Source organism: Girardinichthys multiradiatus, chromosome 2 (assembly GCF_021462225.1).
Source record: "Girardinichthys multiradiatus isolate DD_20200921_A chromosome 2, DD_fGirMul_XY1, whole genome shotgun sequence".
NCBI lineage: Eukaryota > Metazoa > Chordata > Actinopteri > Cyprinodontiformes > Goodeidae > Girardinichthys > Girardinichthys multiradiatus.
In genome coordinates, this window is record NC_061795.1 from 41,030,305 (window position 1) to 41,044,248 (window position 13,944).

Below are 13,944 nucleotides of genomic sequence, written 5' to 3' on the forward strand. Positions count from 1 at the left end.
TCCACAATCCAGTGTGCCAGCCATTGTTTAGAAAGGGGCTGACCGTTCTGTGAACCAGCAACAGAAAATAGCAGCCGCATACACCTTCAAAGTGAACTCCCTTTCTGGAGGCAAAGAGGTCCACCTCCACTCAACCAATGGCTCCCCAAATGCAATCCAGCACCTCTGGGTGAGGTTTTCCAAATTTACTGCAATTCAGAAACATCAGTCTTAAAGCCCCTGGAGACTGTGGGGTGATCTTGATCCAGTGTTTCCTTATTTATGACACAAAATGATCACAGAATACATTCATTTAAGAAGAGCTGTGGATTCTGCTCAAATGAGGACAACTTTTAACATTTTGTTACTTTATTTTGACAACATCCTGTTAGCAAAGAATGACAATTTAACATGCACAAAATAAAACACCAATATTTGTTTCTGCCCATATACACAGTCTTTTAGCAAACATCGTCACAAGAATTGCTCTGCAGGAAAGTCTTCCACTGAGGTACAGTAAAACCAATGTTTCCAGTAAAATCCCCTTTGTTCTTTTCAGTCGTTGCAGAATACAAACAACATACAGTGCATGTTAAAGTTTGACAACTCCTCACAACAGATAAAAAAAGATAAAGAAATATAGGTCTTCGGTCATCTAAGCAAGAAGCTCTTATTAAATTCTAACGTATCTTTTGTTATAAAGCAAACACATTGTAATAACCGGCCACTCACACAGATCAACAGTTTAAGCTCAAACACATTTGCCTAAATGAAATTATTTTAGTCCACAAACAATAAGCTTAAGTAAAGAAGAAAAACAAAATACTAGATTCATTAGATAACTTTATCTTGTTAATACTATCAGTAACAGATTTGTATCACAAATAAGAGCATTGTGGTGGTTCAGTTGGAATGTTAAGTGGTTTTTGGTTTGTGAGTACACACAAGAATGTAAAGGAGTGGGAGAAGCCTTTTCAGTTGTCTTAGCACATTAAAACTTGCTTCAATCTAATGACAAATAATTTTTTGTACTGGCCTACAGCTGATGATGCTACTGTTAGTCATGCCTTGAATGTCTAAACAATTAGGATAATTAGGATTATCAGTTCAATCACTTTTCCAACATTTTCCCATCCTGAGACATTGGATCTTTTTGTGCTTGTGCATGTGATCATGGTGACGGTGGCGTCTTGAGGGAGTTGGTAGATCCTCCTTGGCTTCCACTCACTGTCGCCCCCTGTCCGACCCACTGGAGCACAAGAAAGAAAACAATGTTTTTGACAAATGTGAAACAAAAACAAAAATGTTTTGAAGTGACACAACCAATATGCAGTCAGACCTCTCACTTGAGTTTGTTAGAAAAAGAAATTGTTCTCTTTATTTTATTAAAGCATATAAACTTCTGTGCTACTGATTATAATGAAGAGCAGAGTCACCGTAAATTACACATTTGCTTGAATAACGAGTTGGCTGAATGTATAGGAAAACTAAAAGTCTACTTAGCACAGCAAAGCCCATTAGTGGCCGCCCAAAAGAGCTTGCATGTTTCCATTAGCTCCCTCCACAGATTCTCTGTCAGGTTCAACTCAGGACTCTGGCTGGGTCACTCTTAAACTTTAAAATTACTTCCAGACAGAAAATACTCTGTATTACCCAAATAAATGGGTCACACCACCAAAACAATGAATTCTGGTGTTACAATTACTTCCATGGCTGCAGGTGCTTGGTGTGGAGAAACTTGACTGGCCTGCACACAGTCCTGACCTCAACCTCCTTGAACCCCTTTAGGATGAATGCAATTCTGGTTTTCTCATTTAACAATGAACACACTCCTAAAACTTGTGGAATATGTAGTCAGAATAGTTAAAGTTGCTGTTGCTGGCAACCATGGGTCGAACAACAAATTGGATTTTATGGATTAACAATAAGATGTCATCAATGTACATGTAAAAGTTGAAAGACAACTACTTTTGGCAATATAGTGTGCATGCTGGTAAAATATAAAGATTACTTTAAATCTAAATCTGCCAGGGGTACAAATTTTAGGCTTAACTATATCACTTTCCCCCACTTTTAAGTCTGGTACTACTTTGCATTGCTTGAACACAAAATCCCAGTAATATACATTAAGTTTGAGGTTGTAATGTGAACAATTGTAAAAACAAAGTTTAAAGGGTGAGTATATTTTTTACCCAGTGGTCTTCAAAGGAATGGGATGGAGTGTTTCAGTTCTTATGAAATGTCTGCTGTTGAGGATCCAAGGCTCAATATAGGATTCCGTATGATGTTACTACTTCACTGGTGAAGCTAGTCCTACATTAGTCTATAAGATGATAGTAATTTACCACCAGTCATATGCTGAGTTTAAAGTTTAGGTATTCAAACCTAACTGTTTGTATATGTTTATGATTTAAAAAGTAAAGTTTTGTGATGTGTTTTGGCTTAGGTTGATATGATTGGATTATTTAGTTTTTAGATTTTAAGATTAACTTAGCTGTTTTCATAAGCCTGCTAAATTTCTAATACATATAACTGAAGATACATACATTATGGAGGTGACACTTTGCAAACAAATAAAGGTTTGAGTAGTGTATTTGTAAAAAAAAAAATAAGGGTTTTATATATAATTTTAATGAAAAATAACTTAATTCTTGGGGTCTGAAACAAAGCCCCTATGGGTGGGGGGGGCATCCAACATTAATAGCAGTTAGGGCTAACAGTTGGGTTTTGTAGTTACAATTGGCTCAATGAGGGTCTCATTAAGAGTGTTTTAACAAAAAAGCATTGTCCACCTTATTCTACTTCGTGGTTTTACAAAACCAGGTGGTCCTAGATATAGTAGCATCATAGCAATATATCTAGTGGACATTTATGTAAATTGATACCAATTTTGACATGTTTGTGGTACTACAAATGCATGTGTGGCAATAGAATGTTTCCATATTTGAGTACAAATGGTACAAAGAGAGTAGAAGTGCCATTTTCAACGAAAGCAAAGCCTAAAGGTGCCTGCACATCATTATCATTCTTATGATTTGTGCAACTATTTGGATAATTGCCGCCATTTAAACATACAATAAATTGTTTTCATTAAAAAATGCTAGAATAAATATTTTATTCATGTAAATGGAATTAGTATCCAACTCTGGAGCTCCTTTTAGTTTTACTGAGCCCAAAACTGTCATTCAAACTAATTTTTTGGCTTCTGTCTCTGTTTTTATGAATATCTTTTCCAGCCACAAGCAGGTGATCACAGTTAACCCGAGCTCTAAGAAACATATAATAGACATTCTCATTAAAAACCAGCAGAATGCAAACAAGAAGCATTTAGAGCTCCCTTTGCTTCGAACAGAGGGAGTATAATGGTTTGCTCTGGTTTTCCTTCAGTGTAGGTTAACTCTAAGGTTAATCTTTAGAAGAAGTTGAACTTCTTCTGTATTTCTTGACTACTTTACATAAATGTCTGTTGACCTCTTTTAAAGAATATTTGGAGCTCCATGCTGACCTCATCCATTTCACAAGAAAAAAAACGAGAAAAAGGAAAACGTTCTAAGCCGTGAAAGCTGCTCTTCAAAATTGTTTTGAATTTTGATCTTGTGCCATTTGATCTGAATTTAACCTGCCCAGTAAAAGCTAGTGTACTTTGGTGATGGATTCCAACCGGCGCCAGCCCCCTGAGACTGCAAAGCCAGAGACTAAAGCTCAAAGTTGGCCAACCTCTCTTTGAGCAGGCAGTGCCTGCAGTGAGCCTCTTTGTGATTCAGCCACTCATTCATGTGACAAAGTGAAGGAAACTGAGCTTTTAAGGTTTTTGTATATTCTTTACTTTTCCCCCTGTAGTATCAGAACTGGTTGGAAATACTCAGGGGAAGTATGTAATGTGTTTTGGTGGGTGAGTGCATGTGTTGACATCAGTGGCTGAAGAGATCAAGCTGATGAATTATTAATGTTCCCAGTGAAAAATTCAAAGCTTCTGTTAATTGTCTAACAGACCCACAGTAGGTGAGAGTTTGTAGGTATGTGGGATTTTATGCAACACACTGTATATAACATAGGTAATATACACTCTAGAGTGCCTTGCAAAAGTATTTGTGCCTTACATTTTATTGTATTTTGCCACTTTAAACAACAAACTTTAATACCTTTTTGGGGGATTTTATGTGATCAACCAACACAAATCAGAACATGATTGCGAAGTGGAAGGAAAATTATATACATAGTTCTTTTTACAAACAAAAACCAAAAAGGTGTAGCATGCATCTGTATTCAGTCTCCTTTACTCTGGTACTCTGAAGCAACCTTTTCTTCAAAAGTCACCTAGATAGCAAAAATCCTCCAATTACGTGTGGCAGAAAACTAATCATCACAGGCAGATCACCCTGAAAACACCATCCCGGACTGTGTAGGATGAATTCTGCAGCAGGAGCAGGGAGACTCGTCGAAGATGAAGGGACGGTGGATTGAGCTAAATACAGGACAATGCTGAAAGAAAAACCTCTTAGAAGAACCCAATGACTAAAAATGGAGCAGAGATTGACCTCCATCCGATTAAGAATTTTTGGCAAGACCTATTGACTGATGTTCACAGATGCTCTCCATCCAGTCTCACTGAGATTGAGTTTTTTTCCATAAAGGAATGAGTGAAGTGTTTATCGTCTAAATGTGCAAAGCTGGGAGAGACACACTCTTAAATACCTGCAACTGTGTTTGCCGTGAAATGGTAGTGCTTAATATGACTCAGGGAGGATTACAGACGCATGCCACAATTTTCAAATATAAAAAAAAATATAAACAAAACAATGAATCCTTTTATCTCCCACTTTCTCGCACCATTATGCACAATAACTTGCAGTGATGTTTGAGGCAGTAATGTGACAAAATGTGAACATGTTGCAGGAGTATGAATACTTTTGTATGGGACTGTATGTATGTCTCAAACAGAGAGAAAGCTCTTCTGCTTTCAAAGCTTTAAAAAAATATCAGGATCTACCTGGGCTATCGTTTCAGTGGCAGGGATGCGGTGTGTCTGTGTGGTTGCGGGGTCGGGGTGGGGGACGTCGGCCTCGAATACTTGCCGCTGGCCAGAGACCTCTTGCCGGGTGAGTTTGTCCCGTCTTGGTGTGGGGTTGGGGGCTCCGCTGTGTGCTCGACGGTGTCTGCCCTGTTGCACCTGTGGGCGGGGGGCTGGGACAGCATTGCGTGGGGCCCTTGCCTTGCTGTCATGTGCGGTGATGGTGGGACGCGGTGCGGGTGCTTCGAGCGGGGCTGTGTGTTGGTGTTGCTTTGTCTGCCTTTCGGAGTGTGCCCATGTGCTGTGGGGGGGTGATTCATGGTGTTTGGGTTCGGGGTCCAGGCCGGGGTCGCTCAGGATCAGGCACGAGCCCAGGCTAGCCCAGACCAGGTTCAGGTGGTGGGGCGGTCTGCCTGTCTCCACCCCCGGAAGGAAGGGGACCACCTCCTAGGTCCGGGGGGCTGGTTGTTCCTACGGTGTATCGGGTGTTCTTATGTGTACGCATGAGGGCGGGAATGTCTGATTGTGATTGTGTGTGCCTGTTTTTTTGTGTCAGGTTGGGTCTTAGGATGCTCCCTCTCCTAGATCAGTTTAGGCCCCCATCGAATGTGGTGCCTATTCCCCACCACACTACCTGCTGGTGGTTGGTATCTCTGCTCGCCTGTGTACTTGTGATTCTCGGTATATGGGGCTGGGTGCTTTGGTGTGTGCTGGCTCACTCCTGGTGGCTGCTTGTTGGGGCCTGGACCCCTGGGCTCGGTCGGGCCTCTGCTTGGGGAGTGATATGTCCCAGGGTCTCGGGTCTCTGGGTCCATGGCTGGATCTGCTCGGGCGTAGATGGCTGCCAGCGGGGCCTGTGGGCTCGTTGCTGCAGCTCCCTGGGGCTTCTGCACTGTGGCTGCTGGGTGGTTCCCCTGGGATTCTCCCCTGCTCCTCTCTGGGGGGTTATGGTAGCCCGGCGGTGGTTCTTCTGGGGTTCCTGTGCTCTGGGGGGGCCTTATGTCTGTGGTTTGGATCTCCTCCGTATCTGTCCCGGGTCCAGGGGGGCGGGTCTGTGGCTCCTCACAGTCACTATTGCATATTTTTATGGAGAAACCTTGTATGCACACGCGCGCTCACACTCAGACCCACAGGTGTTTAGATTTAGGTGTTACCAGATATACAAATGTTCTATATTGAGCTGCATTTACCACTAAATACATTTTGCATTCATAAGTACCGTGCAACTTTCGGTAAAAAGGCTGGTAATACGAACATTTCTGCAGGTGTAGAAGCAAGCAGGATGTTATCTTGTATTCTCTTCATCCTTCTTTCTTTCCTCCATTCTATTCTCCTTCTCTCCCCTTTTCCTTTTTGGCCCCCTTTCTCTCTTTCGTGCTTCTTTGTTTTCCTTTCCATTTCCGCTCCATGTCCGTAACAATTGAAATAATCCCAAAGCAGTTTCTAATAAAGTTTCTTTTTATGAATATCAAGCAGAGCTTTAAAGCATTAGCTGTAATGCTCCACTTGTGAAAGTAAATCTGTTGGGCTTTTTCCTGGCACTCAGACAACAATTCTGAGTGCTTCTCTGCCGGACAGGACATGTTAAAAATAATAAAAATATCATGATCACCACCACTGAATACCCATGGGTAAAGAAAGTGACAGCTAATGCCACATCTTGTATGAGGGGACGTGGATGGAAATTTAGTGTCCAGGTGTAAAAAAATTAAACAACTGTCATATAATAGTGGGGTTTAAAAAGCAATACAACAGCATGCCTGCTGTTTTATAAAGTGGACACATCACTCCTTTATAGGGCTGGGCAGGCGCGTAGTTAGACTTGGGCTTCAGGGGCAGAAGCGCCGGATGTTTTCTGAATAGACCCGGACCACTTGATAGAAGAAATTTAGAAGTATTAAAAAGATGCAGCCACAAAATGGTATTGGACTTCACATTTTTATCTAAAAACAATCAGATTTTTTCAATTGTGTTCCATATAATCACGTCCCGCTCCACCTAACCTGACATTGAATTAAAAGAAGAAGACAAAAAATATTTATTTGTGCCCTCGCAGCACCACAAATCCGTAACTACGGGCACAACCAGAGACGGACTCCATTCTGGAGAACTCCAGAACAGCAGTTTACTCCAGGTTGACTTGCCTCCTTCATTAACTGAATAGTTACACTGAGCGCCTCGAACAGGGCTCATTTCAGAGCAACCACGGAGCCAACTGGACAGTGGAAGCCTGTTGGCTGTGTTCAGGAACAGGTGGAAGCAGAGCGGTATAACCCAGACAAAGACAGCGGGAAAACCTGAATGCTGAATCGGAATGGGCTAATTGTAAGTTACAGCTAATCACTTATTCACCCAGTAAGACATGAGTTGGAAGTTCACTCTAATGAGCATCATCAGGGTCATGATGAGGAAATTTCACCTGAGCTACAGGTGAAGTCAAATGGTCTGGCTGTGATAGAAAACAGTAACAACCTTCTCTGTGAGCTTCTAGCCGAATTTGCATCATAATGTGAAAATATCTGGTCCTTTACTTCAGTCAAAATAAAAGCATTTAATCCTAACGTAGCTGAACACATTAAAAGGTCCTTCAGATCAACACATTGCATCTCATTGCTGCAGCCGTTCTTATAGTCAAGTTCTACATGTAGACAGAAAAAAGTGGTGCTCAACAAACCAGGAAAATATCTCCTCCTGTCAGTAAGACATAGTAGAAAGTGCAAAGCCTCCTTCTTCTGTTTCATATCTTCTGTGCTAATTCTAAACATACAGCTCTGGGTTTAAAGATGCAGTATAATTAAGAAATAAATCATAGCAATTAATCACAGGTGGACCATAGATTACTATTTTATTTTTCTGAATTACACATGTAATATTATATAAACTAAACTCATTAAACACGGATACAGTTTTAATAAAGGTGAGACATACCATATGTCTACAGTTATTAATAACTGTAATATTAGTACTGATAAGGTCCAGGATGAGGCTCTATGCTCTGTTTTAAACACCACAACTTAACACCCTTTCCTCTCAAAGTGTTTAATAGTAAGAACTGCACTAATGTCTCACATGCTCAGTGCAGAACAAAAGACTGTGTTGAAAAATGTTTCATTTATTATTTTTGGCAGGCCAAATTTCTTCAGAAGTAGAATGAAGGGCTGAAAAGATGGCGATAAAAGAGAACAGGTTCATAAAAGAAGGAACAATTTTAATAAAATGTTTCGAATGCTCTTGGCATAATAAAATAAATGTGTTTTAGGATTTTACCATTTGACTAAGATTTAGGAAAATCAACTTTATACCACTTTCCTTTTTTGAAATATAAGAATAAAGACAATGGAGCCACAGCAGTGGAACACTTTGATGAGAATGTAACATTTAAAAAGGTAATTTTTGTAGATGACAAAAGAAGCATATTTATCTGGCCCATAGTAAACATCTCTGAGTGTAAGAAAAACTTTTGTCAGCAAAAATTCAGATTAAGTTATTTTCTAAATACCTCAAAATGTGTCATTATTTGTTTCAGCAAAATGGTTTTTCATCAGGTCTAAACACTGTTTCTCCTTGTCCTTCATTCAGCTTCTAACAAAAATAAAAAGTAACATTATTGCAAACCTTTTTTGTTTGAATCACAATAATTCACATTCAGTCTAAAACCAGTCAAGACAGAGAATTGGTACAATATGTCCTATATTATTTTAATTTTAAATTACCTATAAATTGTCTTCTTGAAAACTAAATATTTTGGATTTGGGCTAAAGGCCCCAATGTTTTGAGACCCTAAAAACACCTCTGGGGCTGGGTAAAAAAATCAATTTAATTGATTTCGGATCGATTCCATTTAAATTAAGCAATATCAATTCATAAGGCATGGAATCGATTTTTCAACAGTCTCGTGCGTGAGGTCAGGTTCACGTTCAAACACATGCGTGTGTATTCACAAAATGGCCAACGCGCATAAGGCTGCGCTCAGCAAGCCATCATAACTAAAATCTGATGTCTGGAACCATTTCGGATTTAAAACGACAGAAAATGACAAAGAGCTGGACAGAACCAAAGTAGTTTGCAAGATCTGCCAAGCAGAGGTCAGTTATTGTAGAAATACTACAAACTTAACAAACTACTTGACGAGGCATCCCGCTATGCTAACGTTAGCATCTGACAACAAGCCTTCTGTGGTAAAACAAAAGAAACTAAGAGACTCGTTAGCATTACCAGCTGATTCTCCGCGGGCGATTAAGATAACAGAGGCCATTGTAGCTTTCATTTGTAAAGATTTACGGCCGTACTCGGTAGTGGAAAACAAAGGCTTCAAACGACTCCTTCATATGCTCTAACCCCACTATTTTATGGTGCAACGTAAACATCTGACTGAAACAGTCCCCATGATGTACACACGTGTAAAAGACGACATCTTAATGAAAATGGAATCAGCAGAAAGAGTCGGCATAACGTGTGACACATGGACATCACTGTCAACGCAGTCGTACATGGAAGTGACTTGTCACTATATTGGCAATGAGTGGTACCTCATCTCTCATGTGCTAGAGACCACCAAGGTTCACACAAGCCACACAGCTAGTAATATAGCGGATATGTTGATGGGATCCATTCAGAAATGGGGGTGGAGCAGCAAAGACCCAGCAGTCGTTACGGACAACACTGCAAATATGGTTTGTGCGGTGGAGATAATGCAGCTAATGCACGTTGGCTGCTTTGCGCACACACTGAGTTTGGCCTCACAAGCAGGTCTAAAGATCCCAGCTGTGTCACATCTGCTTGCCCGTGTGAGGCGCATAGCAACGTTTTTCCACCGAAGTACGATGACAAACAAAATACTAAAAGAAAAACAGAAGCTACTTCAACAGCCAGCGCACAAGCCAACAGTTGACGTTGTGACTAGGTGGAACATTTTTAGAGCAATAGCCAGCCATCTCTGCCACTCTCCTTTCACAAGACGTACGCAGGAATGAAAAAGATCTGTGCACCTTAACAGAGGAGGAAGTAACAATTGCCAAAGATTTGGTGCGGGTTTTGCAACCAATGAAAAAAGCTACACTGGTAATGTCTGAGGACAAGCAACGAACTCTATCTGCCATTGCTCCACTTCTAAGCCTGCTCCAGAATCCCTTTTCCCCAGCATACAAGACTCCACCCTGGTGAGGGAATTCAAGACTGCAGTAAAGAATAACTTGCAGACAAGGTATGCTAAGCTCCCTCTCTCTCTCTCTCTCTGTGTTTGCAGTATTTAGTGGTAATCAAAATTTTAAATAGGTTCTATCATGAATTCCAAAAAAAAAATTTTTTTGTTTTGTGTATTACTGATTCGTTGTAGCAGTTAATGATTCATAATTCGTGCAATTTTTTGTTTGTATGTATGCTGTTGCATCTGTACAAACACAAGGTTTATCCTCACTCATACTGTTATAACCAAAATGATTTGTGAAATGTCTTGAAGATATGATGTGCAAAAAGGCACATTGTATGCAGCATCAGCACTGGATCCTTGCTTTAAGGCCCTTCCATTCCTGTTTGCTGAAGAGCAAGATGACACCTTCTCCAGACTGCAGACTGAGGCTGCCACTGCTGTGTGGGATGTAAATATTTAGAAAAAGAAAATGTATTAAATAATAATTATGTTTTCATTAACAATTAAAATATTCTATTTTGGATTGTAATAAATATTATATAATTTTAGAGTTTATAAATGATTTTCAATCTATTTATTTCTGGGGGGTTTTCCTGTCTTTTTCAATAGCAAAATACTGAGGGTATTGATATCGATAAAGGAGCTCAGGAGATGGGTGAAGCAACTTTGCCCAAGAAGCCTAAGAAATCCAGCAACTTGGAGTCTCTCCTTTGGACAGTTTACTCACCAATAGTAAAGAACCATGGACAAAAAACTCCAGCAATGAGGGCTGAAGATAAAATAAGAAGATACAGGGCAGAAAACCCTGCTGGGCTGAATGAGAATCCTCTGAACTGGTGGAGGTCAAACGAAAGAGAGTATCCACCGTTGACTCGAATTGCTAAGCAATACCTTTGTGTCCCAGGGACCAGTATTTTGTCAGAGAGGGTGTTTTCCACTGCGGGTGATATTGTCACTACAAAAAGGCGCCACCTAACCCCGGATCATGTCAATGAGCTCGTTTTCCTTCACAAGAATCTCACATTTAGTGAGAAGTGAGAACAAAGTCACATTGACAAGTCTTGACAGTTTATTTGTAGTTTTGTTACCATTATTTAATTTTGAACTTAAAGAAACAGTGCCCTAATGCAGTTTGCAGTTATGAAAACCTGTAGTTCCAAGTACAGTTTTACTTGCACTTCCTTTCTTATTTCATGTTTGCCCTTTTGAGACTTGACAGTTTTGTTTAATTGTTTTGTTTAAGTTAAATTTTAAGCTGCCCAATTTACAAGTCTGGACTTTCTGTTTTATGTTTTGTTTACGGTGAAGATAAAAAATAAAGTAAATTTGTATTTTGTAACTCAGTTGTGAATTTTTAATTATTTAAGACCATAATGAATTAATTGAATCGAATGGAATTGCAAATAATCGATTCAGAACCTTATGAATCAAAATTGAATCGATTTAGAAAATTAGCCACAATGCCCAGCCCTACTCCTTTATGTATTAAGTTTGACTGGAGGCTGATTAATCTGCATTGTTAAAGTTTCTACATGAAAGATGATCTCATTGCAGTTTCTGTTGTGTAAAGCTTTTAATACAGGGGTGTACACCGTGCAGCCTGGAGAAGATTTACCCTAAAACTGATTTTGTGTTTTTTTATGTTTAGGGTAAAATTTTCACAGTTGCCAGGCCTTTCAAAAAAGATGCAGACGTATTAAATATTCTTAAAATCAAAAATGTTTGGCACAACACCAGAAATGTGCCTTTTATAAACCATGTTGCTTTAATTGTAAGAAGAACTACACACCTGAATGACTCATTCAAAAAGTAAATTATTCATTAAACTTGGCTAAACAAAGCATACAGTTTGAAGAAAAGCAACACGTCCTCTGTTCTTGTTGAGAATAGAATAAAAAGCTTTTTTGGCCATTTTTTTCTTTTTTAACCACAAAAAAATTGACTACCTTTATTTGCTTCATTATAATATTGTGTGTTTAGTTCACTGTTGAGCGGGTAAAAATAATAAACTGAAAATTGAAATTATCGAAAATTCTTTAGGGCTGTATGGTGGTGCAGTTGGTAGCACTGTTGCCTTTCAGCAAGAAGGTCCTGGGTTCAACTCCCATCGGGGGTCTTTTTGCATGTTCTCCCTGTGCATGCGTGAGTTCTCACCAGATACTCCGGCTTCCTCCCACAGTCCAAAAACATGCCTGTTAGGTTAATTGGTCTCTCTAAATTGCCCTTAGATGTGTGCATGGTTGTTTGTGTGCTGCCCTGCGAAGGACTGGTGACCGGTCCAGGGTGTACCCTGCCTCCCGCCCATAGACTGCTGGAGATAGGCACCAGCTTCCCCGCGACCCACTATGGAAGAAGCGGTATAGAAAATGACTAACTGAAATTTCTTTAAATTATGGCCCATGAGGCAAAACGTTTGGATACTAATGCTGTAGAAGAAACCCTAAAAATAAATGCAAAAATTAGTAAAGATGCTTTACCATGGAACCTTGTAGTTGACATTAGTAACATGCAGAAATACAAAAGAATACTCTGAACATAACGAATTAACCAAGTGTTACTAATTTTAGATTGGACATCGTTTACAAATTTCTCTCGGTAACCTTTGAAGCACATGAGCAAAGCTTAATTGTAATGGACTAAAGGTAGACAGTAACAGGAAAAAAAAAACCTGCAACATTTTTGCAATGGTTATGCCATCATCTTTGGGTTTGCTTTATTTTGGTATTTATTTTCTGCTCCCTTCATCTATTTGTGTTTTATCAGTCATTTTTCCCATTTCCTCTGTTCTACGTCAGGTACTTGCGTTCCTTCCCTGCTGCACCCAGTTTCTAACTACCTGCTCCTTGTTCAGGAATCAGCTCTCCAGTTTAAACATCTCTCTGGCTACGTTCACACTGCAGGTCTTGATGCTCTATTCCGAAGTCTTGCTGAAATCGTTCAAACTACTAATTAAATGCCACTGCCATCAGACTTCAGTCTGAATGGTTCATGACCCCAAAGCAACCTGCATGTGCAGTAGGATAATGCAGATGTGGATGTGTAGTCAGAACCAGGACAATGTTGGAGTCATCCATTTTGGTCGCACAGTTGAACATGCGCTGCTCAACAGATATTGCTGCTCTGATGTCACCCGGGATTGTAAAACCCGCAGAAAATAAGAGTTCCTTGCCATTTCCAGCGTGTCTCACGGGACGACGCAACGGAGGCACATATCTAGAGAGACAAAAACTCGCAGGTAAACTTTTTCTCCACACGGCCCTTCCCGGAAGAGCTTGAATGCTGGAAATCTGTCTGATACAAGAAGGTCAGAAGATTCATATACCGATCGAAGGCCACGCTGACACCCGGCGCAGGTGAAAACCCACAGAAGTTTTATTTCCAAGGAGATGAGTTTCCTCCTTGTTGATTCAGTCGATCAAACGGTTCTTCATATTTTCCCCTCCAGGACAGATGAGAAGTTTACCGTTTTTCTTCTTGAGTTGATCACAGAAGCGTGATCCCCGTCCCCCTGGTTTTCTTCAGACCTGACCCATCCTCAACCGGTGGGGAGAAGAAATCAAGTAATTTCGTTCTTTTTATATTAAATCGGATAGGTGCATTTAGAAATCTGGGCAGCATGAGGCATAGTTAAAGTGATTTAGAATCACCAGTACTTAATCCAAGGTATCAACTTGTTGCATGTAATACTGATTGAAGTGTTTTATGCTGAGCTGTGTTTTGATTTGCTGTGAATTGTGCATGTTCGTGTTTTGTCCGGCTGATCCCAAATCAGCCAGGAGTTAAAAGTTGGACTTTTAACTCCTTT

At 40.1% G+C, this 13,944-nt stretch overlaps 1 protein-coding gene across 1 annotated transcript in view; it reads right to left on the reverse strand.

The window, feature by feature from the left end:
- Positions 1–330: 330 nt before the first annotated feature.
- syt9b (synaptotagmin IXb) overlaps positions 331–13,944 on the reverse strand; it is a 66,553-nt gene continuing 52,939 nt past the window's right edge. The window contains exon 8 of the mRNA XM_047354821.1: positions 331–1,228. Coding sequence (XP_047210777.1) covers positions 1,151–1,228 — 78 coding nt within the window. The 3' untranslated portion in view covers positions 331–1,150. The remainder of the gene's footprint in view (positions 1,229–13,944) is intronic.